The sequence below is a fragment of the Meriones unguiculatus genome, chromosome 6, assembly GCF_030254825.1.
Source record: "Meriones unguiculatus strain TT.TT164.6M chromosome 6, Bangor_MerUng_6.1, whole genome shotgun sequence".
In the NCBI taxonomy this organism is placed as follows: domain Eukaryota; kingdom Metazoa; phylum Chordata; class Mammalia; order Rodentia; family Muridae; genus Meriones; species Meriones unguiculatus.
Window position 1 is genome coordinate 118,380,369 of NC_083354.1, and position 27,942 is coordinate 118,408,310.

A 27,942-nucleotide genomic window follows, 5' to 3' on the forward strand; every position below is an offset into this window, starting at 1 on the left:
GCAAGGGAAATGAGTTTTCACGCTTTGAGGGAGAAAGAAGACACCTTGCTTTTTCCCACAAGCTTCTTCAACTTCTTTTCCCATTAACACACAGGAGGACTCTGGTGTGGTATTGCCCTATCATTTCTGCAGCCTTACAGTTTGCTCTTCAGAGAGGTGAAATCCCGAGATGGAATACACAGTGCGTGTGTATCCCTAGCAAAACTAAGCAGAACACTTAACTATTTTAATCAGAGCTGTCGCAAGGTTTAAAATAAAGATTAAATAGGCTTCTGTGTACACAGAGTGGGAAAGTCTTACACCCCTCGAGCACTGAATTATTTCCTGTACTGTTACTGGACCCAGCAAAGGTTGGGGAGCAGAAAGCTTTGTCTCATTATCCTCCAGTTAACAAGGGGAATTGACACTCTGCTTGCAACTCCAAGGCATGCTCTAACCATGTCAAAGCAATTGGACACCATTCTGGTTCTGGACATTCATTCTGTGACCTCCCACTACTAGACCACACATTTCAACTTAGATTGGACGGTATTTTCCCTCCAATGAAAATCCAAGAAGACTAAATGAGCTGTTTTAACAAATCAAAAGGCACAAAGAGAAAAGAAAACTTTCTTCCCTGCAGCCTGTGCTTTTGATCTTTTTCATGAAAAGAATTCCAAGTGGGGACCTTTAGCCAGGTACAAACATGGCCGCTGTGGGCTGACTAGCAAACAGATTTGGACCCATTAGATATCTGATTCCTACGAACGTGGCATTAACAGCAGTTCCCATGAGGATAGTCCACACGTCTTGATTATGAGAGTGAGTCTAGAACTCAGTGCCATTATCTGTGTCAGATCTTAACCACTCCGACCTATGTGTGGTGACAGCTTTGGACTCCTGCTATCAGGAGCTCTGAGAAGTGACTTGGCCCGCCTTTCATCTTTGGTTTCTCTGTTTACAAAATCATACTTGCCTCTGAAAGTTACCCTAGGATTTTAAACTGGACAAAAAAAAAAAAAAAAAAAATGTAGGTTGGCTTCATACTCACACCTGAGCATGTACACAGAGCAACAAATGCTCATTCCTTGTGATTGTGAGCTGCAAACACTCCAGGGAAAACGTAAAGTTTCTTACCAAGCATCAGTGCCAGGATGCACCTCTGCAATGGGGCAGTGAGTTAGCTCAGCCCTGCCATAAGGAGGAGAAAGTATTCAGAGCTTTATAACAGCCTTTAACTAATCCCATGGGAAGGCAATGCTGGTATCATCCTGTTTCTGTGTATGTTTGGACTTTTTCACAGCAACATCTTTCGAAAGGCTGTGGATTTTTTGTTTGGTTGCTTGTTTATTACTACCCACAGTCCAGTTATAAACCAGCTGGTGACCAGATGACTGACACCACAACTTTTGGCTTCCCTGGTGCTAGAGAAGGTTGGGCACTCTTCTTCCCTGAGTGGGGGAGAGAGAGAGGTCCGTTCCCTTTGTTGAAAAATCAAGTTCTGAGCACTTGATTCAATTCCCTTGCACCTCCTACTTCTAGGGAATTAGGCTGTCTCTCCTATGAGCAGCCTCTTGGAATTTCTAGGAACTTAGTTTACATACAGACCACAAAGTGACAGATTTTCTTCCTCATGTTTTTTAAATTTGCCACCCAAATTGAAATTGCAAAAGAGCAGAATAGGAATCAAGGTAGAACTGTGCAACCCTTCTGAACATCTCATGCCCTCTGTGGTTCTGGATTTGCAGTTGGAGTACACTTTCTTTGCCTCCCTAGATCACTCCTTCCAATTCTCAAGTGTCAGCCACAGCATAGTGCATTGAGGGCTATAGAATTAATTAGTAAGCAAGATATTGTTACATTTGCCTAAAGCTTCCTCCAGCAAGAAACACAGTAATTAAACAAACACACAAAAGATAACTATAAACTGGACTAAGCATTCTGCATAGGGCAGGCACCTGACATGGAAACACACCTGTGAAAAGAGCCAATTTGCATTTAAAAGGGAGAAATGACTCCTTCATAGTCTAGAAGCTACAAAGTCAAGGGACATTCAATTGCATTCCCCAGTCTCAGCCCTGTATTCATTCTTTCCCAGAGGAAATGTTTACGTTATGATGATAAGGCTTTGCCAGCAACTCACCATCTCTGTCAGTCACAATTGAAACTTTCATCATTTTCTGAATTTATTTTATATTTTATGTACATTGGTGTGTTGAATGTATATATGTCTGTGTAAGGGTGTCAGATTCCCTGGAACAAGATTTACAGGCAGTTGTGAGCTGTCATGTGGGTGCTGGCAACTGAACATAGATCCTCTGGAAGAACAACCAGCATTCTTAACTGCTGAGCCATCTCCGGCCCAAACTGTCATCATTCCAAATCCTAATATAAATAATTTCCTGCACTCCCCACTGAAGATGGGTGTAGATACAAATCAGAGGAAGATTCTATGAGCACAGGTTACATGGGATAAAAAAGCAAAGGTTGACAGTACTGTGTCCTTTTTCGGGAAAGCTTGAAAGCAGACCAAAATGTGGAGGAAAGCCATTGAATATCGTTGGGCCACAGGAAGAAAAATTACTACAGAAATCTTTCTTCTTTCATTTTCTCTTGTTGTAGTAATATACTTGAAGCTGCATTCTTTATAAAAAGTAGATGATTGGTTTTGTTTTGTTTTGGGGTTCAAAAAGAACAGGATAAGAACATCTGCTTTCTGACATGCACTAGCAGATCATTCTTCAGTGGCAGGGTCCTAATAGGGAGGTGGTCAGGAGATGAGAAAATTAAAAAATAATAATAATAAAAGATTGGAAAGTTGGGGTTGGGAGGTCTTGCACAAGTTATGCTTTAAAAAGCTCATTAAGAAGTACAACATCAGGCAAGAGTAAAGTTCTGATCTCTGATATTAGAAATAAATTGGGACTTTGTACAGATGTTCATTTAGGTGTCATCCACCCAAAGAGCATCAGACCCGTCCGATACCTTTTTCCCCGGGGTCCGAGGATTGTTCAATGTTCCTGAATAAACTGCATTGAAAAAAAAAAAAAAAAAAAAAAAAAAGAAGTACAACATCTTATATACATTTTTTCCTGAAAGAGAAAATGAGTCAAAGCCAACAGAAACAATCACACAATGGGAAGCAGTGAGCAAGAAGCTAACCAAACAATGTTACACAAGGGAAACACAGTGTCTCAAGGACATTACAGACTCAGTACACAGTGGCCCTGGACTGGCAACCATAGCCCATTACAGGTGGGAAGAGTTGGGTTCTTGAGTTCTTAAGCCACAGTTCACCCAAGGCTGTGGTCCCAGACAATGCTGGCACTGTCAAGCATGTTCCAGATTTTAGTAAAGGATTTGTGTTCCTTTCCCCGCAAACATCAGGTCCTCAGGGAAAAATGATAGATCAGCCCTTCAAACAGCCTTCTTTGGGAGAAAGCCTAAAGGCAGACAGCATCACTGTGGCAGGGATATATGTGCTCATAACAAAATGCATTTGGAGTCATGCTAGACTCACAATTCATTTTGGTGGAAGATACCTGACATATCCCCAAGAAAAGTAATTAATCTATTCATGAAGACAGAGCCCTCATAACCTCCAAACCAGTCCCCCGTCTTAAAGTTTCCACCATTTGACCAAAAACACAGTGAGAACCAGAGTTCAAACACATGAACTTTAAGGGTCAAACTCCAACCAACCATTACACAGAATTTTAGTAAATTACTTTTTAAGTTTAAGTTTGAGAACAACTTTGAGGTTAGCAATGGGCAACATTAAAACTTACTTCACTAATAAAAATCACTTACTTTTTAAATAACTCAATTCCAAGTTATGTTCAATAGCATCACGAAACAGGAGGAAAGAACAGTAAGAGTATAATCAAGGAAAGGGAGGAAAGACCAAGAAATGGAAGGAAGACAAGAGAAGGAAAGAAGAAAAAGGGCAGAAACATGGGAAAAGACATTGTAAGAAGCAAAGGGAAAGACAGAAGGGATGTACAACTGCACTGCACTTACAGTACCTGGCAGGGACAAGATCAGCTCATTGAGTCACTGGCTCACAAAGGAGTTGCTGTTATAGTTAACTGAAAACTCTTCATTGAAACTAAACAGACTTCTTAAACAGTTTCTGGGGACTTGCTTATTGCTTACTAAGCTCTGCCTTCAGTGTTAAAAGCACAAATTGGAGGCTCCAAACAACCCTCTCTTAGCCTAGAGATCTGAAACAAAAACACTTAGCATGCAGTATCTGCAAGGTTGTTATGTCGTTTACAATTCTAATCCAAAGGGAAGAATATTTACCATCTGCCTATTAACTAAATATCATCAATCTATCTGCTGGCTATGTCTACCAACTTTGTTTTATTTTTCTATTTCTTTTTTTGTTATTAATTACAGTTTATTCACTTTGTAGCCCAGCTTTAGTCCCCTCCCTCAGCCCCTCCCAATCCCTCCCTTCCTTCCTCATCTCCTTCCATGCCCCTCCCCAAGTCCACTGATAGGGGAGGCCCTCCTCCCGTTTCCTATGACCCTAGCTTATCAGGTCTCATAAGGACTGGCTGCATTGTCTTCCTCTGTGGCCTGGTAAGTCTGCTCCCCACTCAAGAGGAGGTGATCAAAGAGCCAGCCACTGAGTTCATGTCAGAGACAGTCCCTGTTCCCATTACTAGGGAACCCGCTTGGAGACTGAGCTGCCATGGGCTACATCTGTGCAGGGGTTCTAGGTTATCTCCATGCATGGTACTTGGTTGGAGTACCAGTTTCAGAAGACATCTGCCCAGATTTTTTGGTTCTGTTGCTCTCCTTGTGGAGCTCCTGTCCCCTCCAGGTCTTTCTGTCTCCCCCTTCTTTCATAAGATTCCATGTACTCAGCCCAAAGTTTGGCTTTAAGTCTCAGCATCTGCTTTGATACCCTGATGGATAGTCTTTCAGAGGCCCTCTGTGGTAGCCTCCTGTCCTGTTTCCTGTTTTCTACCTCTTCTGATGTCTGTTCCATTTGTCTTTCTGAGTGAGGATTGATCATCTTACCCAGGGTCCTCCTTCTTGATTAGCTTCTTTAGGTGTACAGATTTTAGTATGTTTATCTTATATTCTATGTCTAATATCCACTTATATGTGAGTATATACCATGTGTGTCTTTCTGCTTCTGGAATACCTCACTCAGATGATCTTTTCTAGTTCCCACCATTTTGCCTGCAAAATTTCATGATTTCCCTGTTTTTAACTGCTGAGTAGTATTAAATTGTGTAACTGTACCACGATTTCTGTATCTGTTCCTCAGTTGAGGGACCTCTGGGTTGTTTCCAGCTTCTGGCTATTATGAATAAAGCTGCTACAAACATGGTTGAGCAAATGTCCTTGTTGGATGGCTCAGCCGTTAAAGGCTAGGCCAACAACCATAAAAAGAAGAGTCTACCAACTTTGAATGATAGAGTTAACTGCCATTCCATCCTCATGGTCATTTTGTTCAGTCAGACGGGCAGCCAGACTGCAACACAATAAGAAGTAAAGCTCCCAGATCCTGTGGACAGAGCCTGACTGAACGCTCAGGAGTGCGTCAGAACACATGGATTTGGGTGGCTTTGCAACATGACATTTCACTCAGGCTGCATATAAACCCCATTCTTAGAACTGCAGCACCCTGCCTTGCCTAATTCATGTTCTCTCTCATTCTGAGAATAATGTTAGATGAACAGCAGGGAGGATAAAGGGGGAAGTTATGTTCTTTCCAAGAGAAAGCAAATGTTGTCACCAAAGGGCCAGGCTGTTTCCAGGAGAAACCTCACATAAACAGACATGGCTCCAGAGTTTAGAAAGGAGTGTGGTCAGGATGAGAGTGAAATTTGCGGCATAGTAAGGTATGGAACGATTCAGCCTGGAAAGGGAAAAGGCCAGGGCTGCTTCCTAAGCAATGTCAGTAGCTCAAAGAGCAGCAGAAAAACAGAAAGACAAAAGCAGCAGGAAGCATGTCTGAGATAAAGAAGTGAGAATGTAGTGAGTGTTGTTTCTTAAGAAGATGGAGACCCAGGAAAATAGCTTGTTATAGAAGAACAGAATACAGAGAAAAATGATATAGCCAACAAAGTCTAGTCTTAAGAAAGCCAGAGTTAGCTTTAAGGTGGATTAAGGTGGAAGAAATAACCATTTGACCTGTTAAAGTAGAACTCAAGTTCTTTTCTATAAAATGAGATCAGTGTTGAGCTGGCTCTTATCTCTAGCTTAACACAGTAAGAAATAAATTAACCCCCTTAGGCTCCCTCCGGCTGTTTTTAACCACTAGAATAAGGTTTTCATAAGAAATATGTGTCATTCCTTACCTGGAAATAAAACACACAGAGACTGTAGAAAGAATTTTTACAGTTTAATATTTAACGTGGAAAAATTGTATTGTTCAATATTTTTTATGTATTCCTGCCTAGAACATATAACCCAAATGTAATCATAAGGAAAGAAAAAGTTAACTTCAAATGAGGAATGCAGCTTTCCTTTTTTGAAGTACTGTGTTCTTCAAAATACACCAACATCACGATAAGGCAAAGAAAGGCTGGCAAAACAGTCCAGGTTAAAAAAAACTAAACAAAGGGCGCTGCAGAATATAAAACCTTACCCTCCGTTCAACTCTGTACTGGTGAGGCACAGCTGGAATGGTACTCCTTAAGGTCATTTGACAAAGGCAGAAAACTGATGGTAGCTTAGTAAAAGGTGCTGTATTAATATTGCATTGGCTGAAGGTGATAGTTTTACTGTGATGATGGAAGAAATAGCCCTACTGTGTAAGTATGCACTTATGTACTTACAACCCATGCAACTGGACGGGGGGGGGGGGAGTAAGAGGTTGCAGGGGAATCTACTTAAGCACTGCAAACAACCAAGCTGGTGTTATTTGCATAAAGAGCTTATACTCTAAGCACACCATGGCAGGTGTGAATTTATATCTGCTCTATTGCAATTTGTAAGAAATGAAATTGGATTATTAAAGGCGCTCTTAAAAAAAAAAAAGAAGTTAACACTAGGGAGCTTAACTCTAAAATGGACTTGAACTTCTATTTAGATCTGTATTTCTCTTGTAATAGTTTAATGCTAAATGGAGAAGTGTATATTTATTCATACACACACATACATATATAGGAATGTAATAATAATGAAAAGGTCTATCACCTTGAGAGTGGGAAAGTCATGAGAGGGCTCAAGGGAGGGAGGAAATCAGAGAAAGTGATTTAATTCTAATTTAATCAAGAGCACATATTTTAAAAGAAAAGAAAAAATAATCAATTAATCAACTGGAAAAAATACAAAGAGTCAAGATTGGCATGAATACCTCTCCAGTACACCTAAGTCATGCATGCAGACATCAAAGCAAGTCAAAGTGTTCCCTTTTGTACTTCCAGCCTGTTATCTCCAATCCCCAGTGTGTCACACGGGCAGAATTGCTCGTGGGGATTACAGGAAATCTTGGAAGCAATTAATTATCTCTGTGTTTACATTTGACAACAGGTAACTTTATGATACTGAGTGCTTACATATTAGAGACTTCATCTAAAAGAGTTAAGACCAGAAGTGTTTCAAATTTTGAATTATGGTGCAGAAATTCAGAATATTTGTTTAGACATGTTTATACATTTTTTAACATGAGATTCAAGTCAAACCAAGTTCATTTGTTTTCTATAAGCATTGTACGCATGCTCTGAGGGTCCCTTTACACAATATTTTTAGTGTACCTGCATCTTGACTATGACCCATTCCATGAGGCCAGATGGAAAGCTTTCCACCTGAAGTGTCATGTAAGCACACCAAAACTTGGAGATTTAGGAGCTTTTAAGATTTTTTTTTTCTTTTGGGCTTCAAAGCTTTAGAGAACAGACATGAGTAACGACTTTCCTGATCAGGTCAAAGGGTTCTTTGGTCTGCAGAAGCCTGGCCATAGGCAATTGGCTGTCTCAGATGTTCTGCACTTGAGCACCTTTTGAAGAAAGCTAGAACATGGAAAGAGACAATGGCTTCACAGTACATCAAATGCTCAGGACCCGCCAGAAAAATATAGGGTACAATCTAGTCAAGAAGTTTCTTGCAGCATACAGTAACCCCAGTGCTCGGGAATGAGCAGGAGGACTGGGAACTTGAGGCTAGCCCATGTGTGGCTGTCTCAAAAAAAGGTGACTCGGGATGTCATTCTGCAGCAGTGCAGATAAAGAGAGAAGATGAGCAGCTCCAAGGTGGGGCAGTACAGATGCTGAGATTAAAATGGCACAATATTTGTTCTTTGATCACAAATCCCTCATAAGTATGTTGGTCACATTATGGATCTTGTCACCTTATTATTTCCCATCCTCTCATTTCTCTGTTTTTTATAACTCTTCCTTCTCTTCATTCCTGAATGTCCTGTAATTGATGTTTTCCAATGCAAAGAAATGGAACTATGGTAAACTACTTTGTGTAGTGATCTGTGATCATTCATGGCTGACTAAGACTTCTAACAATTAGCTTGTGTGTGCTGACTAAAAAAAATTCTGAAAGTCCCAGTGTCCACAAAAATGAACAGATTTTCTGCTTCATTCATTTGGAGGAGGGTGAGAAGTGACTACAAGAAACTCTTTTATAAATATTTGGGGGCATTTGCCTTGATTGAAAAGGTAAGAAGTGATTACAGGAGTTCGGTGGGGCGTTTTCCATTTACTCTTTTCTGTCATAGTTCAAAAATTCGTTTCTCGTGAGTGAGAGAAAGCAACGTTTCAACAATAAAAGTATTTTTAAGTGCCAATTCCATACTTTGTATTGTTTCCAAAGAAGAGAAACTATGTTGCAGTCCACCCATGATTAGTGACAGGTCTGGTGAGGGAAAAATCAGGTGAACTTTATAAGCCATGAGACGTTTTCAGTCTAGGAAAAGTTTGTCATTGCTCCTGAAGCAAGCCAGCTGCCATGCAGACTGTCAAGACACAATTCTCCAAAAGTCTCTCCTGTGAGGCTTTGTGCTTTAGGGTTAACTTTGTCCACATCTCAACCATACACACGAATTTTGAGCCACAGTGAAGAGAGACAGTATGGGAAAACGTTAGAAAGATCCTGCTTTTGTACAAAAAACTAGCCAAGTGGAGCTGATGAAAAGTGGCTAAAATTATGAAAAGTGGCTAAAAACTGATTTTTGTATGATTTTTAATTTATGAAAACCTGAGGAAAATGACAGACATTTCTTCCTTCAAGGAGAAGGCAGTAAGCAGGTGCAAGTGTGCGAGGAGCGTGCTAGATGACATTAAGAGGAACAGCAGAAAAAAGAAAAGAGGAACAGCACAGCAGGTGTCATAAGACAAACTTGTTCCATGGACGCTGGTCTTTAACATAAAGAAGGAGTATCTGCCTTTGGGAAAACGTTACATTATTCTCATCTTGGAAGCAAGAAAGCAAGCTAGTCTGTCTGTTTTCTTTCATTTCTGTCCCTTCTAAGCACAGAAAGAACCCCCAAGCTGGCAGGAAGGTTGGCGATCAGCACTTTTAAACAAAGACACTGGTCTATACTTTTTCAAGCCAAAGCGATGGCCAGTTCTCAACCTCTAGCACACGGCCATTTCCCTCCTGCTAAAGAGAGCAGGGCCCTTGGTCAGCTAATACAAACACACTGTCAGCTAGTCCCACCAGATTTCCAGATCTCAGGACTTGTGCTGGCTTTGTGTTCCCTTTAACTCAGACTTTTCAGGACGTTTGTCACTTTATAGAGGTCACTTACTAGGATTTCCATGTGGTTGTTTACCTTAGTTAAAACCCAAAGAAGTTTAATAGGCTCTGCTGTGCTTGAGCTAGTCTGTCCCAAGCCGCCAGGCCCATGTGACTTGACTTCCTACATCATCACTGCCTCACGCTTTTGACAGATTTCTTCCTGTTTGCCTTTGTAGGTTTCACAGCAGCAGCCTCCCTCGTGTCCTTGGCTTGGGCCCTAGCCTCCTACCAGAAGGCTCTTCGGGACTCCCGAGATGACAAAAAGCCCATCAGCTACATGGCCGTCATCATCCAGTTCTGCTGGCATTTCTTCACCATCGCCGCCAGGGTCATCACATTCGCCCTCTTTGCCTCTGTTTTCCAGCTGTACTTTGGAATATTCATTGTCCTCCACTGGTGTGTCATGACCTTCTGGATTGTCCACTGTGAGACCGAGTTCTGTATCACCAAATGGGAAGAGATTGTATTCGACATGGTGGTGGGCATCATTTACATCTTCAGTTGGTTCAATGTCAAGGAAGGCAGGACACGCTGCAGGCTGTTCATTTACTATTTTGTAATCCTTTTGGAAAACACAGCCTTGAGTGCACTCTGGTACCTCTACAAAGCTCCCCAGATTGCGGATGCGTTTGCCATCCCTGCACTGTGCGTGGTTTTCAGCAGCTTTCTAACAGGTGTTGTTTTTATGCTGATGTACTATGCCTTCTTCCATCCCAATGGGCCCCGATTTGGGCAGTCACCGAGTTGTGCTTGTGACGACCCTGCCGCTGCCTTCTCTCTGCCTCCGGAAGTGGCCACCAGCACACTGCGGTCCATTTCCAACAACCGCAGTGTTGCCAGTGACCGCGATCAGAAATTTGCAGAACGGGATGGATGTGTACCTGTGTTTCAGGTGAGACCAACTGCGCCACCCACGCCATCATCTCGACCACCACGGATTGAAGAATCAGTCATTAAAATTGACCTGTTCAGGAATAGGTACCCAGCGTGGGAGAGACACGTGTTGGACCGAAGCCTGAGAAAGGCCATTTTAGCCTTTGAATGTTCCCCGTCTCCTCCAAGGCTGCAGTACAAAGACGATGCCCTTATTCAGGAGAGGCTGGAATACGAAACCACTTTATAAGACAGAAGGAGCCACAATGTCCACATGAAGGGGTAACAGCAGGGCTGTGGCAATAATGACACCTTATCCAAGTGAAGGGCAATGAGCTATATGTTCTTAGTCCAAACATTGTCATGGTATGGTTTGATCTTCCATCAGCTGACTGCCTGCTGCTGGAGTCCATTCAAGCCAGCAGTGCTGAGAGTCCCTTACTCTGCCTTGAGGGGCAATGCCAGCTTAGTATGACTGTTGCTACCAAAATCCTCCAGCGCAGGCTAGGGGCACATTCACTGGAGGGTACAATTATTATGAAAAAATGTTGCCTCTATCATTAGGGTATTTTGATGGAGTTTATTGAATTTTGCATAAATGTGTTCCCACACCACCACTACCACCATCACCACAACCAGCCCTCTATCAAAAGAGTCAAGGTGGGGCTGGAAAGATGACTGAGTGGTTAAGCGCACTGACTGCTCTTCAGGAGGACCCAGGTTTGATTCCCAGCACCCACTTGGCAGCTCACTGAAATTCTAGCTCCAGGAGATACAGTGCCCAGTTTTGGCCTCCTCAGGCACTGCACACACATGGTGCATAGACATATATGCAGGCAAAACACCCATACACATAAACTAAAAATAAATAAAAAAAAAATAAATAAGCTTAGGTGATTTCCTTGATGCAAAGCTAACAACAGACTCCAGGAAAAAAGCAGTATGCTTGGAAAGGTTCCATAAATTGTTTTCTCATTTGTAAGCCAGTAGCATCTGTGGCAAAGCCTGTAGAGTGGACAGCAAGACTCAAGTGTTTACACTCGTACTAGCATTGATGGAATGATTCTTTTTCTATACTTTTCAGGATTTGTTTTTTACTTTAGGTTTTGCAGTTGAGAACACCCTTTATGACAGAAATTCTATGCAGCACATGTATGGCTTTTGATGAGACCAAGGAGCTCAAAATCCATGATATAAATTAAATAATAATCATGATTCAGTGTTGAATTGCAAAAATACAAAGAGCAGTTGGGGGAGGGACGATACGAGAGTCAGATTCTCAGGTGTGTGCAGCTCAAATTGAAATGCACCCACAGAGCCATGGGAGAGGAAAAGGTGCTGTTTCCAGGTCTGTTTCCAAGTGCGGAATGAGCATGGGTCGGCAGGTGTGATTCCGGAAACCACATGCCACGTCTTTCTAGTGCCAAACTTTGTCCAGTCACAGAACTGATATGGAATCCCCCCAAACTGAGAATAAGTGGTGTCACAGAGCAAACCAGAGAAGAATAATCAGGTTCTCTGCTGTGTACAGACTTAGCCTCTCCCATCCAAGGTCAAAGTGACGTGTCTCCTAGAGACGCTGGGACACCTTTTGGCAAGTGTGAGCATACAGCTGCAGCATGTATGCTGTGAGAGAACTGCCCGGGCTGCTTGAGGGCTCACCACTCCATCAGCTAAGATTTGTATTCCAATCATCTGTAAAGTCATGCTCTTACAAGCTTCTGAGTTTTAAATACCTCCGTACAGCAAGTAAACATTCCCGCTTTCTGTTCTCAGTGTCCTTGGTCATGGTGCTTTTTGTCGCATTAAAAGTGCCGGTCAAACTTTGATAGTATTTTTTTATAGTTGGTGCAGAGTGGAATAACTCATGGATTATTTCAATATTTTTGTAATAAAAATATAGGGTGTACATATAGGCATCGTTGCTTTTTTTATAGACTTGGAGTTATTTAAAATATGTTAAATGTCGTATTCACTTGGGATGTCAGAATCTGGTCTACAAATCCATCAGCTTGCCTCGGCAGATTGAAAACACGTGTCTCTGGCGAGATCACCTTACTTTTTGCAATTTGATGTCCCCGAGAACCTGCACAGGGGTGCTATCAGAGTATCAAGTGAAGACGGAAGTAGCCTAATCAGAAAGGGCTTGTGAAGACTGGCCAATGTCTCCCAGGAAATCAAAGATGTGATTTCTTTCATCCATCCATTAGAACAACCTGACCACAGTGGAAGATGTCTTAAACTTTCCTGCCTGGTTTTATACTAACCCAGCTGTTATATTAAAGATTAGTCAAGTCACACAACAAGAAGGAATAAAGTCAGTTGCATTTAAATATTCACTTAAAATAGTCAATATCGAGAGCCACCACCTGAAATGGGTGTGTCGTCCAAAGACTTGACCCTGAAGTGACATCCACAGCAAGAGACAGAGGGCTCAATCTTGGACTTCTTTTGGTACAAAGTCCCAAAGCAACTTTTTAAGACAGACGATTTTTATCAGACATATTTCCTAATACTGAATGATTTGACCCTTCAAGCAAGATTTCCACTACAATACACTAATCTTTTGTTGAAATGAAGAAATATTACCTTGCCACAGTAAAGCTCCAGGAAGACCCTCGGCTTCTACCAAATGGTGGACACATCCCATTCCCCTGTAGAAGGGAATCACAAGAATTTGGGCAGATACTTCGCTGGTTTGCAGAACTTCATTAGTTCCAAGACAACTTCTAACTGATGCGCTCTGAACTGACCTTCCCAGGTGGACTGCAACTCTGATTCTGTGAGTGAATAACAGTTACATTGTAACAGTGTCCAGCCAACCAGTCCAAAAGGAGTCTCCACTCTTCCATCACGTGAGTTCTAAGTTACTTCCCAATTTGATCTCACCTGTGACATGCTAAGGGTTAGAACAGCTGTGGGAATAGGCAGTCCTGTGCTGTGCTCTATCTTGATAGTAATGTAAGTGATCAAACAGATGTGAAAGTTTTGCGTTTCTCCAGTCATTGCCCAAATGCTGCAAATGTTCGCAGACCTGACTTATGAGAAAATTATGACGATAGTGAATGATGAATTCTTGTTAAGGAAACAAGTTATCTACATGCTACAGTTGTGACTTTCCAATGTAAGAAAAGCAAACAACAGCAATCAAAATATCACTCCAGCAGGACTTAATCTTGCCCTGCTGATCCAGAAAGCACATACTGCCATCAGGCTGTTGTAGAATATAAACACAAGGCAGGGTTCAACGAGGCATCATTAATGCACAAAGGAACAATTTTCATTCTTCCTAAAATGTTATTTTCATATGACATGAGGCTCTGCACAAAGTAGCTAGAAATGGTCAAAGGGGGTGAGCAATGGCTAGCATACTAATGGAAATGAGGGCCTCTTTGTCTTGAGCTGAGACTTCCTGGGTTTGAATACACTTTAATTCACATGAAAGCAGGAACTTGCACTCTGCCCAAAGTTTGGCTAAGAGTCTCAGCATCTTATGAAAGAAGAGGGAGATAGAAAGACCTGGAGGGAATAGCATCTCGCTAAGGAGAGCAACAGAACCAAAATATCTGGGCCTAGGGGTCTTTTCTGTGACTGATACTCCAAGGACCATTCATGGAGATAACCTAGAACCCCTGCACAGATGTAGCCTGTGGCAGCTTAGTCTCCAAGTGGGTTCCCTAGTAAGGGAAACAGGAACTTTCTCTGACATGAACTCAGTGGCTGACTCTTTGAGCATCTCCCTCTGGGGAAAGGGGGTATTCTTACCAGGCTTCAGAGGAAGACTATGCAGTCATTCCTGATGAGACCTGATAGGCTAAGGTCAAATAGAAGGGTAGGAGGACCTTCCTATCAGTGGACTAAGGGAGAGGCATGGGAAGAGAAGAGGGAGGGATGGCAGAATTGGGAGGGGAAGAGAGAGAGGACAAGGGTGGGATACAAAGTGAATAAATTATAATAAATTTAAAAATAATTTTTAAAAAAATCTCCTGACAAAGAAAAAAAAGGCATGAACTTGCTACATTATAGTTTCAATGTTTGCACAGGATGGTGATTTTTTTTAAAACAAAAACCTCTCTAGTTAGCATTTGTGAGTTAACTCATACTTAAAGAACCCAGATATATATACATGAACCATGCTGAGACTCCATTTATGTAGAAGAAAAGCAATTTTCCATGCCTATCAAAGTCTGAATCCCAAGAAATTCTGTCCTTTACATTCCCTACACACATTATTCTGCTTACCTGTGTCTTGTCCAGTTCAGGAACTGCCTTTTTAAATACTCCTTGAAAATTCATTTGTGGAGAATACTATTAGTCCAACAGATGAAAGATTCCCCTTATCAAGAGGCTGAGATACTCCAATTCAAGTGTTATCAACAGACAAATTAAAAAATAACTAATCTGAGGCTAAATGTAAGATAGTGAATCCCTAAACACTCAGTTTACCCTGCTATTCATAAGTGAAGTGATGTGGGCTGGCAAGATAGTTTAGCAGGCAGGCCAAGGTCCCACTAAGCCTGATAGTTCAATCCTCAGAACTCATATGGTAGAAGGAAGAACTGACGCCATCAGGTTGTCCCCTGACTCCCACATACATGTCGTGGCATGTGCATGGCCAAACCTGTATGCATTAAGTAGACAGATCAAATGATAGATGATAGGTAGATGATTATAAATAGATAAAAACAGAGTCTAGATAGATTGATAGATGATAGATAGAATCATTGATGATAGATAATAGATAGTTGATGGATAGATGATTGATGAATAGCTAGATAAATGATAGATAGATAGATAGATAGATAGATAGATAGATAGATGATAGCTTTTTAGAGTTTTGTGCCTGTAAGATGGCTCAGCAGTAAATCTAATACTGCAAAAAGATGCAAACCTGACCTGAATTTGATCTCTGAAACTCATGGAATATTGTAAAGAGAGATCCAACTCTACAAAGTTGTCCTTTAACCTCTGTACACACACCATGGCACATGTATCCTTCCACACCCACGATAAACACACAGACACAGACAGACAGATACTCATATAAGTACACACACAAATACATACACACACACAAATTTAAAAATGAATTAAATCTCCATGACTTTTTGAAATCACTATAGGTGTGTTGCTAACATAAAGAGTAAAAGATGAAGTATGTTCTGCTGTTTAATGTATAGGAAGTGACATATTATTGACATGTGACGTTTTAGACAAGAACCTTTTATTTATTCCTTTTTAAAAAATCAGCTGTCCATACAGTTCAGACCTATATGACATGCAATTCCTTGCTCCTGGCTTGAGTGAACCTTTTCATTCTTAAGCATTTCATTTTTTAAGTGGCTTAATAGAATAGTTTTGTGTCTCTTCAAAGTTCCCTGAACACATTGATTAAGCCAAGGACAACCTTTATGTCTATACACAGTTGTGTTAGGTGATAGTCACTCTCAAATGCACTAGAGTGGAAGCAAATTCTGACACAATGTTTAGACAAAAATCCAGTGAATTTATTCTAATGAACCACTTTCTAGACTAAATATATGCTCCCTTGAATTCTCCACGTATCTTTGCCATTAGCCATGACTGTTTCTATATAAAGCTTGCGTGAGATGCCTGAATTTTTATGTTTCCAAGGAGAATTCCTTAAAGCCTCTTTTAAAAATAGTTTCAACTGTCTTTTAGAATCTGATTCTGTGCGGATGAGGGAGGCAGAAGCTGACAACTCAGCAGGACTGACACGGACGTTGTTATAATTTTAGTGATGGACACAAATCATTTCACATTCCTTTGACCAGTAATCTGGTGTCTCTTTTGAAAATAGTCAAAGCTGTTACTTCTGCCAGCTTTAGCTTAAGACACCCCTCTGTTACCCAAAATTTGATGCTTTGAAAGTGACTAGGAATAGGTAATTTCACTTTAGTCCTCATTGCCCAACCTGTATCCAGGTGAGAGATTACTCAACCACACCACTGGGTCACGTCCTTTCTCCTCTCCCAGTCTCCTGTAGTAGCATCAGGCCGCCACAAAGCTCTCTGTTGGAAGGCTTTGTTCAGTTGCTGTCCTGAAAATGGGCCCATAACAAGACTCTGCGTACTTTCCTGTGATGAACAGCCTCTCGACATGATCATTACCCATTCAAAAGTAAAACTGCAGCATGTGGGTGGAATTGGATAAAAATGTAATGAGTCATTTAATTTTACTAATTGTGGCAATTAGGCTAGCTCACAAGCAGCTACTACACCAGAGAGCCAAATGTAAAAAGTGGCATGAAGCCACGTACCCACGGGGCTAAGAAACTCCTGAAGGAGTGGTCAAGGCATTAGATAACCTCAGGTCTACCTGACCCTTCCTCTTGATTCCATGAGGAAGCAGTGATTAGACTCTTATTATATTGTATGTAGTAATAGTTGCAGAAATGCAAAGCTTAGCAACCTGCATGCCCCAGGCATTGCTACTCAAGGATGCTGATTGCTTCTGACTTGCCTAATAATTTCATTAAAATGCTTCCATATTACACTGAATGTAATATGGAATTACTTTGGTTATATAGATTTCCTTGTTGTTTGACTTCCATATCAGGCAGAATATCACTATTAGGAATTTACAATATGTTAGCACTGTACTGACCACCCTTACCGCTGGGATCCCACTACCCCTCACAGCCACCAGTGAGTGACATCATTTTCAGATGGCACAGCTTCAGCCCAAAGCTGGTAAGTGGCTTGCCAATGGCACAACAGGTAAGCTAGAGAAACATGAAGATGAAAGTTAAGCCCAGCTTCTACCAACTGGAAGATTTCCGAGAACAGTGGCTATTCCATCAAAGCCTACTTTTGATTCAGCAAATTAAATGGAAAAACAGACTTATGTTCCAAGTTTTTTCCAGGAACACTTCATAAAACTCAAATATGTCTGCCAAAATGAAAATCTAAAAGACCTTTCAATGGTGAGAAGTGGAAGTCCCTATCACAAAAACCTGAACACTACTTCAGGTCTCACTCATTGTGGGTGGTCAGTGTTTTTTTTTGTTTTGTTTTTGTTTTTTGTTTTTTTTTTTTACACAGCAGTCCCCATTCCATGACCCTGCCCTGCACTAAATGAAGTCTGAAATTCAAAGTAACCTGAGGCTTTTTTCCTTGTATTCTATCCATGTCTCCCATTATTATCCATTTAGACAGACTGAAAATTAACTAATCAAAACTCCTTAGAGGAAAAGAGAGACTTTGATATGACATTGTTTTCATATTATAAACTAATTCGTTTCCATTGCTATATTTTACTAAATTTTGTTTAACAGCTTATATGTCACTAAATTAATGTTTGAGAAGATTTTTACAGCATTATACCTAATCTAGAAATGATGTCTCAAATTGAAGAGTTAGATTCAAAGAATATACCAAGTGTTTATCAAATATTTGCTGAATTTTGAAGCATTTAGCATGTTCTCTTCCCTCCTAACTTAAAGGCAATGAAATATATGACCAAGTGCCATCCCACCCATTGATGCCAGTGCACAGGAACAAGCATTATATAGAAACTGTGCATGTTGCTTTAACAAGTGCTAAGTATTTAGCAGATAATGAGCTGAGCACTTTTCTAGCCCAGCCGTTTGTTTTTAAAACCCTCTCTATGTTCAGTTTCAATGACATAGCCAACGCAGTGTCTTATCTTCCCAGGGTAGTTTTAAAAGGTCTTGAGGAACTTACGTTAAATTTGAGGTCAGTTACTTTAACAGAATATTGAAGGAAATCACATTAATTTACAGATGGGACAACTGATATCAGGTGAGTTTTATAATCAGTGTGTCACATATTCAAACTCTTATTGATTCCCTTGGTCATGTATTCATCAAGCTCAACCCAGTGACTGCAGTCATTACAGGTACAAAACAGCCAGCTATGCACATCAGCAACTCACAGTGGGTTCTTAGCTGGTCACCTGGTTCCCAGGCTTCATCTCTAAACAGTTATGCTCTAGCACACTGACATTTCTCTTACTGCCATCTATTCATAATGCTACATTCAAATGGTAAAGAACTATGAGCTTTTCTAGGACTTTCCTGTAGCCCTACCAATAAGTACTTGGCCCATAGTGGCAGACATGAGGCAACTACTTAACTGTGGTGCCAGGTCACATTTAATAAGGGAGGAACAGCAATAGGGATGCTATATCCTGACCACAGAGGTTCAAGCCACCACCATTGCATTCACCTGTAGGTTATCACTTTTTTTAGACATATAGACACATATAGTTACTGATGAAATACTTGCAGAACAAAAATCTCATTTTACATCAAATTAATTAATTAAAACAATAAGTAAATATTAGCAGCACGGTACAACAAAAAAAAACTTTCTTTTTGTGATATGATTAAAGCATGCCACCTACTCTGTTATTAGAGTTTCAGAAAACAGGAGGTTTTGTGTTTTTATTATACTTCCATCTACCAAATTAAACAGGTTTGCCCTTTCTTTCTCTACTGCTTAATTTGCATTAAAATGGAATTAATCAAATTCTTACTTCAAGTGTTACAAATAGGAACAAATGAAGATGTTGTGTTTAAGGTAATTTAATTTAACTATTGCAGTGGCATTCTGGCATGGAGTTGTACCCAATCAACACTTCTAATTACTTCAAATTAGTTCATTATCAGTAAGTTCTAAGATACCCCTAAGTGTGTTGAAAATACATTTTGAGTTTCCACCACTGTAAGAAATTTCTGTTTTTATTACAAACTAGCAAAGTGTCTCAATGCCTTCAAGCGCTGTGACTGGGAAGCCAACACTTGATTTGAGTGTCTTGGGCACCATGAAGTTCACACAGCAATTAAACATTGACCTGTGGCTTTCTATAGAGCCCTTATGATTTCCTCAAGGCAGAAAAAAAAATGGATCATCACCTTGTAACCAGAGAATACTAGCCAGCTGGTTAAAAAAAAAAAAGTCATTTTAAAACCTGATTTCAAAACACTAAAATACTCAACTTCTCTCATGTACCCACCGAATGTGTTATTCATAATGAGGGAAAGAGTAGGTTTCCAACGTCTGTTTCAAAGGGTTGGAGTGAAACATTGTCTTTGTTTGAATTAGAAGCAAGGAGCTCTGTGAAGAGAGCTGAAGAGTGCAGTGAGCCAGGACCCACAGACATAGCCCAGGCTGTCACACAGCTCAGCCTGCTAATGCCTTTATGCCCTTCTTCTTTTTTTACAGAAACATCTTGGAACTTATCAACGTTTACTGGAGATGAGTTGCAATTAATTAATCCAACAGACACTTTAATCTTGCAAATTCTTGACTTTTAACATTGTAACCAAGCTACTGGAAGAGAACATGACCATTAGAGGTAATGGGAAAGGAACACTTGGCTCAGCACTGTGCCCTGGCATGCCCAGGACTGAAGAGACAGACCGCTGAGAAGTAGACCTAAGGAAATTTTGCTACCTGGTCTCCCTACACAAATGCTATCAATGTCCACGGTATCCATCTTCTCTCTATTTTTTTCCAGTAAGAACTGCGTTCAAAAAAAAAATCAGCCAATGGATTCCTGGGAGTTTGTATATCTCAGAGAAATGGTGATGGGTCAAAGGGACTTGCTTCAAGTGAATTGAAATCCACTTGTTTGGAAATGAAAACAGTCTTTCATTTTTTAATACCTGCTCTCTCTTGAGTACATTCACTGCTTTTAATTTGTTCCATTGTCAGCATTATGATAACCAATGTGTAATGCTTTGATTTATAATTCAGTTTCAGAGGCTAAATCTGCACAAGTGTATAGAGAGATTTGATGCCTGCCTTCCTATTTGGTAACATCACCAGTCCCGCACCAATATCCACTTCTACAAGGAATTTACTAGCTTATGGCTTTTCAGATCACATAAAATCTTGGTTAAAAACGACCAACCAAATGGCCTTAATGCCTACATTTTCATTTACAAAAAAACAGGTATACTGAGATTTTTCCAACCATGTTTCCTTCCATTTCTCTTTTTCAAATAAAGGTGAAAATGAAGTTGTCAGAAGTTCAGATATAGTTTTAGAGTATACAAGAGTCCGATGTGCTTGTGGTCTTGGTAATTTTTCTATCTAATCTTTTGGCATCAGTTTTAGAGGTTAGATCTAGGTAAATTAGTGAAAGTCATCAAGTGTATCCATTAAACACTCCAGAAAAAAAGATAAGAGGAGGGATCAGGGACAATTGTGTTCCCTACACAAGCATCTTGATGGTTCTATCTGAGATTTTTCTAGGGCTTCTGAGTGGCATTCCTGGCCATCAGCTCTCAGGTCCAGGCAAGTCTTTTCTCAGAACTGTCTCTGGGTATAACCACAAAAATTGAATGGTAGAAAGGCAGCCTCCTCCTACTGTGGGACTTACTCTCAGATGCCAGGCAACCATAACTAGCAAGTTGAAGAAAATGCTCATGTCCTGAACCTACAGCCTCCTGTGTAATATGTATTGAGTTGGTTAACTACAGGAACATAGGGGCACTAACAATCTTCTCTATCACAGATCAGGAATAAGTGTGACTGTGGGAGTGTTGAATACCAGGACCAAAGATCTCTACCAATGTAGAGGCCCAAGAAAACCTGTTAATCACTTGTTGAGAACACTTGCCTTTTTACAAAGTAGACACATAAATTAATCTCTGTCATTGGATAATTATGTACATGTCTCCACATAAAAGAACAAGACCTGCCCAACATGGAAAGATGGAGGTCATGTAGGAAGCTTCATATCAAGACTGGCTTTTTCTAAGAAGGCCTTCCCTCCTGAGGGTTTTTCTTGATTAGTGGACCCTGGAACGTTCTGTACATCAAGAGCTTCTGATGAATTATAAATCACTCTTGCTTATTAGACGTAGACTATTTAATTATTCCTCTTTTAATAACAGTAAGATTCAGGGTTACCATGGCCTTACTCATCAACCCACTGTAAATATATCATAACATCACAACAGACCCGTGTTCAAACATGCTCAACCCAGTTTGACCAGTATCATCTTTCCTGCAAAACAGTTTGAATCCCGATTCTACCAGTCAGTTACCTCATCTGTGTATCTATTCCCAGACTGATAAGTCCTGTGAGAGAGAATCATTTTCAGAAAAATACAAGGAAATGAAGGAACAGTTATGTAATTTTTCCACCTAGACAAAAAAAAAAAAAAATTAGACCGTTGATCACCCCAAAGTTCTGACATTTTCCTCATGACTGAATTCCTTTTCATTTGCCGGCTTTCAACATTTGAATTTTCCAGGTGATTGCTGAACCATTTTCACCAAACCAAAGTAGGCAGTGCAGCATCATTAGAAAGGAAAGACTGCCGACATGAATGCAAATATCCCTATGAAAAATCAAGAGGTTGGTCACTCAAGCAGCACATGTGGTTTTGCGGTAGCACACATCTGGAATTTCTCTGGAAGCATCCAGATGTTGGAAGCATAGAGATTTCCATCCTGTTGTGTGGTGTGTGGAGAGACAAACTGCTCCTGTATTTCAGGGGTAAGGTAACTTTCTTCTGCTGGCAATATTCTGCTGCTAAAAGTCTCTTTATTGTACAAAAAGACATAAATAATACAGAGCCACTGCAACTATTTTTATTTATTTTCTGAAAATGCCTGACTGGAAGAGGTTGGTTGCCTTTGCCTTGGGTGTTCTATAGGTGACTGCATGAGGATTTCCTTGAAAGTGGCTGTTCTTGGAGGCCTTCCACTGCCTTTTCTGAGCAAGGAAACTTAGCCTTTGCTATGTTTCATCATTTTATCAGTTTTTCTGCTGCTGGTAAATCTTAAACATTTACAAAATCTACTAGACAGAATAGTTTAAAGGGAATATGAAATCTGTAAGTTTTTAAGTTCAAATGGATTTTTTTTTTCATTTTAAGTGTCCCTTATAATATCTTAAAGCTAAAATTGTTTAAGTTGTTTGATACAGTTACTTCATGGTGAATTTTATGACTGCAGTTGGAGGAAAAAGACTGCTTCCCCCAAATGAAACAAATTATCTTATTTGGGGGACTTTATTTGATTATGTCATTTTAATTATCCACTGCTTGCTGGTTACCATGAATATGGTAATGTTCCTTTATTTTCCCAGTTAATCCCCGTTATATTTCTCCACTAGGGAAAACAAATTTTGTGGACTGTAAAGGAAATTCACCTTCCAGCAGGAGGGCTGAGGATACTCACACTGACCCAGATTTGATTTTTCCTGGGAACCTTGAGAAGCTGGTCTTACCCCTTCTGATACACTGGGTGGTGGAGATGCAGATGCCCTCAAGTCGAGGGCTTCTCTCACCCACCGATCCGAAGTTTGGTAGAAAGACACGCAAGCGGTTCGGCCTATTTCCCTTTAAGAGCACTTTAGCTGCACGACTTGCACTGAGGCACTTGCTGTAGGTGAACAAAGATCTCAGAGAGGCATTCAGCTATGCAAACATCCTGATGGATTTCCAAAGACAGTGCAAACATCCCTAACTCCCTAGGTAGTATTTTGATTGTGTGAAATTCAACACTCAGAGCCAAGAATAACACCATGAGACAGATGATGAAATTCCTTCTTGAGTCTCTCCTTTCCTTAGAACACCAAAGCCTCACCACTAAGCCATGTTTGTCCACCCACTATGCTAACTGTTTTGGACCCTAATCTGAATGCAGGCTGTGGCCACAGCCCAGGTGCCCATGACCCTCCAGAAACAGCTGGCGTGTACTCTGACGGTTTTGATATTGTTTTTCATTTTCCTTGAGATTTTAGATCGTCAATCTCTGTACCTGTATGTTATTGAGAGAATGTCTGGCTGCTATAACAACAAAAAATGGTGACAATTGATTGACAAATCACACCCAAAAAGACTGTTTCTTTTATTGTCTTTTGATTATGAGATGATTGATGTGAAATTTATAGATTAATAGAAAAGCAGAAATCTCTGGGTTGAATGTTATGACTATTTCAAACACGTTTAAAGATACCCTATGACACAATGATCTTTATAGTATGGAATATATTCCATTTGGGTATAGGGATATGAGGGCATGTGATCCGGTGAGAGGGGCAAAGAAACTAGGAGTCTGTGCACACCTGGGTTCTAATCCTTAGGTCTATTTCTTCACCTCAAAGCTTACTTTGGCCTCCTTATTCCCCATGGAAAAGAGTGAGGATATTGTTTGCCTACCTCACAGGGTGTTGTAAAGATGGTCAGAGCTGGAAATGCACTTGCGTTATAGAACACCATGCTAATCACTAAGTTGCAGAAACAAGGAGAACTGTGGGATAAGAAGGGTGGGACCAGCAGTTGTCGGAAAAGCAGCCACTATGCAGGTTAAGCTTTAAGCTTTCCCCTTAAAGGTCTATGTAGAAGGTATAAGCTTTCTAATGAGAACAAGGAGCTCCTCGTACAGACATGGAGTGTCTCCATCTAGATGGACCATTTTCTTCTTAATGAAACTGAATTTTACTAAATGTTCATGAATACACCTAGAAATCCTGGCCCTTCCTGATTGATCCCTGAGGAGTTTGCCTGACTGGCTCCACCTGTCAGAACTGTGGAGAGTCCCCAGTTTAGCCCTGGTGTTGCCAGTTGATATTCTGGAATCAAATCCTGGATGCTGTATAACAGATATCATGAAGATTAGATGTGGAATAATTTGACTGGGTTTATATTTCATTTCTAACACAACACCTTAGCAACAGAAAAATATGGAGCCTTACTCCTGCTTGGAACTCTTGAGGTCAGCTGTCTCTACTTTATAGATGTATTTTAAATATATCAGAGAACTGCTTGCGCAAGGGATTCAGGAATATATTGAAATGTGTGTACTTGCATAAATGTAATACACAGATGTGAGTTCCACAAAAGGTTAAACAAAAATGGAGAGATGCCAGGAAAGCAGCCTCAGTGAAGATTCTGTACAACTCTGCAAACCAGTGTCTACTCCCTTGCTTAAACAACTAAACTTGGCCAGAACTAAGTGCCAATAACATGATTTGGGGTTATAAACATGTGTAATTTTTGAGTCATAGAGGCAATATTATGAAGTAAGAACACACCTATTGAGCTCTGCTAAAAATAGGGGTAATATTTTAGTGACATGGCTCCATTCAGTTCCCTTATTTAATAATTGTATTCATTTGCAAAATCAATGCCATAGTCTTAAAAATATGAAAGAGTTTCCAAATTTTCCATTGAGGAGTGAATTCAAACTTATGTTGTACTTGGGTTACATATAATATTGACATCCAATATAATCTCTTCTGTTTCTCTAAAATTTAATTCCCAATGGAATTAATCAAAGATTTAAATTTTGAAATTGGCTAAACATTTCCAATACATGCTTTCTGAAGCATGACTAGCTTAGAAAGCTGTGTAGCATCTTTTTTTTTAATTTTTAAAAATTTTTCTTTTTACTTTTTATATTAATTACAGTTCATTCATTTTGTATCCCAGCTGTAGTCCCCTCCCTCATTCCCTCCCAATCTCACCCTTCCTCCCTCATCTCCTCCCATTCCCCTTCCCAAGTCCACTGAGAGGGGAGGACCTCCTCCCCTTCCATCTGACCCTAGACTATCAGGTCTCATCAGGACTGGCTGCATTGTTTTCCTCAGTGGCCTGGCAAGGCTGCGCCCCCCTTCAGGAGGAGGTGATCAAGGAGCCAGCCACTGAGTTCATGTCTATGTTGGAGGCTGTGTGATGTCTTAAAAATAAATACATGCACTATCAGAATAGAGTTACTGCTACTGCAGACTGGCCAATCAGTGAGTAAAAGATAATGAGGCTATTCCTGGCTTTCTAGCCTCTTCTGAAATCAATTTTTTCTACCCCAGAATGCAAAAGTGTGTCCATTTTATCATGAAAATAAACATCTGTCTTTATTCGCTTTTACATAGAAAACTAACATTGACTGTTCAGTATAGTTTCAAATGGATTTGCTAGGACTAGCAGGAGGCAGTGGAGAGAATCCACTATGAAGAGATTTTATCACAAAGTGTAAAATAAAATTTAAGCATGTCAGAGGGAGCTGGGCAGCTCCTTGGAGGAATGGCTTAGAGTTTTCACCAGCAGAGAGAAGCACACGCCTCATGCCAACATGTCACTATGTAAAGCCACGCATAGCAACAAGGCATTGCTGGAGGAAAGAGTCGAGTCTCTTTTCGGTGGTTCCTATTTCACACGGAACTCTCTAGAGCCCTCCCGGAAAATAAGAATGTCTTAGAAAAAAAACTAGTTTTTAGCACAGATGTATGTGATTATTCAGCTAGGGGTCCATCAATCTGTAAGCATCATATATCTGATTATTCATAAGTACAACTGCCAAATTTTATGGCTGGAGCTGGCTAACATTCTTTTCAGCAAGTATGTGATGAACACAGACACACAGAGAGAAATTCTCCTGTTGCTTAAAGGAAATATCTCCCAGCTTATTAAAGTCGACTGTCATGAAGTACTACCTTCACTTCACAAAGCTTTTTTTGTTTTGTTTTGTTTTTTATGAACCCTTGGGTCAATTGTTTATTTAGGCCCCACTTAAAATGCCTTTCTCTGATGAACAAGGCACGAAAGAAGAGGACATAATTAGCCTTGGTGGAAATCTTGCTTCTACTAAAACAAACAAACAATAAATCCTGCTTTTCTTCTCTGTAGCCAGATAGCTCAGTAACTTCAAGAAGGCATAGTGATGGGTGTGAAGATGACTTCCTGTTCTCAGAAAAAGAGAGAGAGAGAGAGAGAGAGAGAGCCAACAGGAAACCAGAGATATCTTTCCTCTTTGAAGGCAAAGAGTATCCTGGATTTACAATTAAGGCAAAAAAACTGTAAATGTGAGGGACTATTATTCCTCTTTTTGGTTCTTTACCACTTTCCCTCAGTCTTTTCCAGTTAGGATTGGAATTTCTAGCAATGATAAATAATGCTGTGTTGTATAATGACTTCAATATTTACATTGTGAAAAAATTAGTTACAGATGAGAAGACCGGAGAAGCAGGCTTCCGCAAGACTCTGGGCTCCTGACACTGGTTTTTCGTTCTTTGGTTATTTTTTAATTATGTAAGTTTCACATTTAACTACCTCAGCTACTGTTGTTTGATTTAGAAACACAAAACCATTCACTTCACAGTTAACAAATTATTTCATTGAAAGTGTCAAAAGGCTATTTGATGCAAAACAACTTTCAAAAACTTTAAAATACCATGAGCCACCCGACTCCCATCAGCTAAAAACAAAAACAAAAAACAACTGTCACTTCCACCTAGCACAAAGAGAGGCTGTATATATTTGCTTAATTTGCCTTAAATATTTTGTACTCCCTTCTACCCCATCCAATTTTTGTTTTTTAAATTTATCTCTGAAAAAAAGAAAATAAAAAGATATGGATGGTAGATGAAGAGCAACCTGAAGAGAGCAGGCCACTAGGTTCTGGGCTCCCTGACTTCAAATGTACATAGTAGTCTGAAGCATAACCACCATTCTCGAGTTTCTCTCTTCGTTTCAGAAATAAGGTGTGTGCAGGCAACGTGGAGACATTCCCCTGGACAGCATGGTGCCTGGCCTCGGATGCAAACCTGCCGGTCCTGTGCTCTTACTTTGTAAACATTGTACAAATGTATTTGGAATTTAATTTGAAACAAAATTAAATGAGTTATTAAATTCTTTCTTGTAAATATATATATAGATATATATATTCTAATCCCACATATCCAATCATTCCTATAGCATTCAGATTGTAAGTGTGTCTTTCTTGGCTGGAGCCTGCTGCCCTGGGCAGTGACTCCAAGTGCTCTAGGTCAAAGCACAGTGCGTGGAGTATTTGATATACTGCAGTAACATAGTTATTTTGGTCAGTTAAGTAAGTTACAATTTGTGATGAAATGAAGTGGAAAGTAGTACTTCATAATGAATAAATTTTCTTGGTTACCTGATTTTTTTTTTCTTGTAAAACTTAAAAAACAAGAAAACTTGAAATTTTATATATTTGGATTTTGTAGATTTTTTTTTATTTTATTGCAACACAAGGTACCAAAATCATTAAATAAAGTACACTGTGGTCATTTTAACAGAAATCTGTTCCTCATTCTTTCCAAGTCCAAAGAGTAGAGTGCCATTGGCGTAAAGTGATGGGCAGTGGCATGAGCATAGACTAATTTTCTTTTTTTTTTTCTTTTTTTTTTTATTTTTTTTTATCAGTTACATTTTATTAACTCTGTATCCCAGCCATGTCCCGATCCCTCTTTCCCTCCCAGTCCCTCCCTCCCTCCCTCCCTCATCTCCACCGTGCCCCTTTCCAAGTCCACTGATGGGGGGGGACCTCCTCCCCATTCATCTGATCCTGTTTTATCAGGTATCTTCAGGACTGGCTGCAAAGCCCTCCTCTGTGGCCTAACAGGACTGCT

The 27,942-nt window shown here is 40.2% G+C and overlaps 1 protein-coding gene across 1 annotated transcript in view; it reads left to right on the forward strand.

Moving 5' to 3' along the window:
• Positions 1-27,612, forward strand: part of Xkr4 (XK related 4) — a 383,550-nt gene extending 355,938 nt beyond the window's left edge. Inside the window, exons 3-4 of the mRNA XM_060385926.1 lie at positions 9,870-13,421; positions 19,776-27,612. Coding sequence (XP_060241909.1) covers positions 9,870-10,816 — 947 coding nt within the window. The 3' untranslated portion in view covers positions 10,817-13,421; positions 19,776-27,612. The remainder of the gene's footprint in view (positions 1-9,869; positions 13,422-19,775) is intronic.
• The last annotated feature ends 330 nt before the right edge of the window (positions 27,613-27,942 follow it).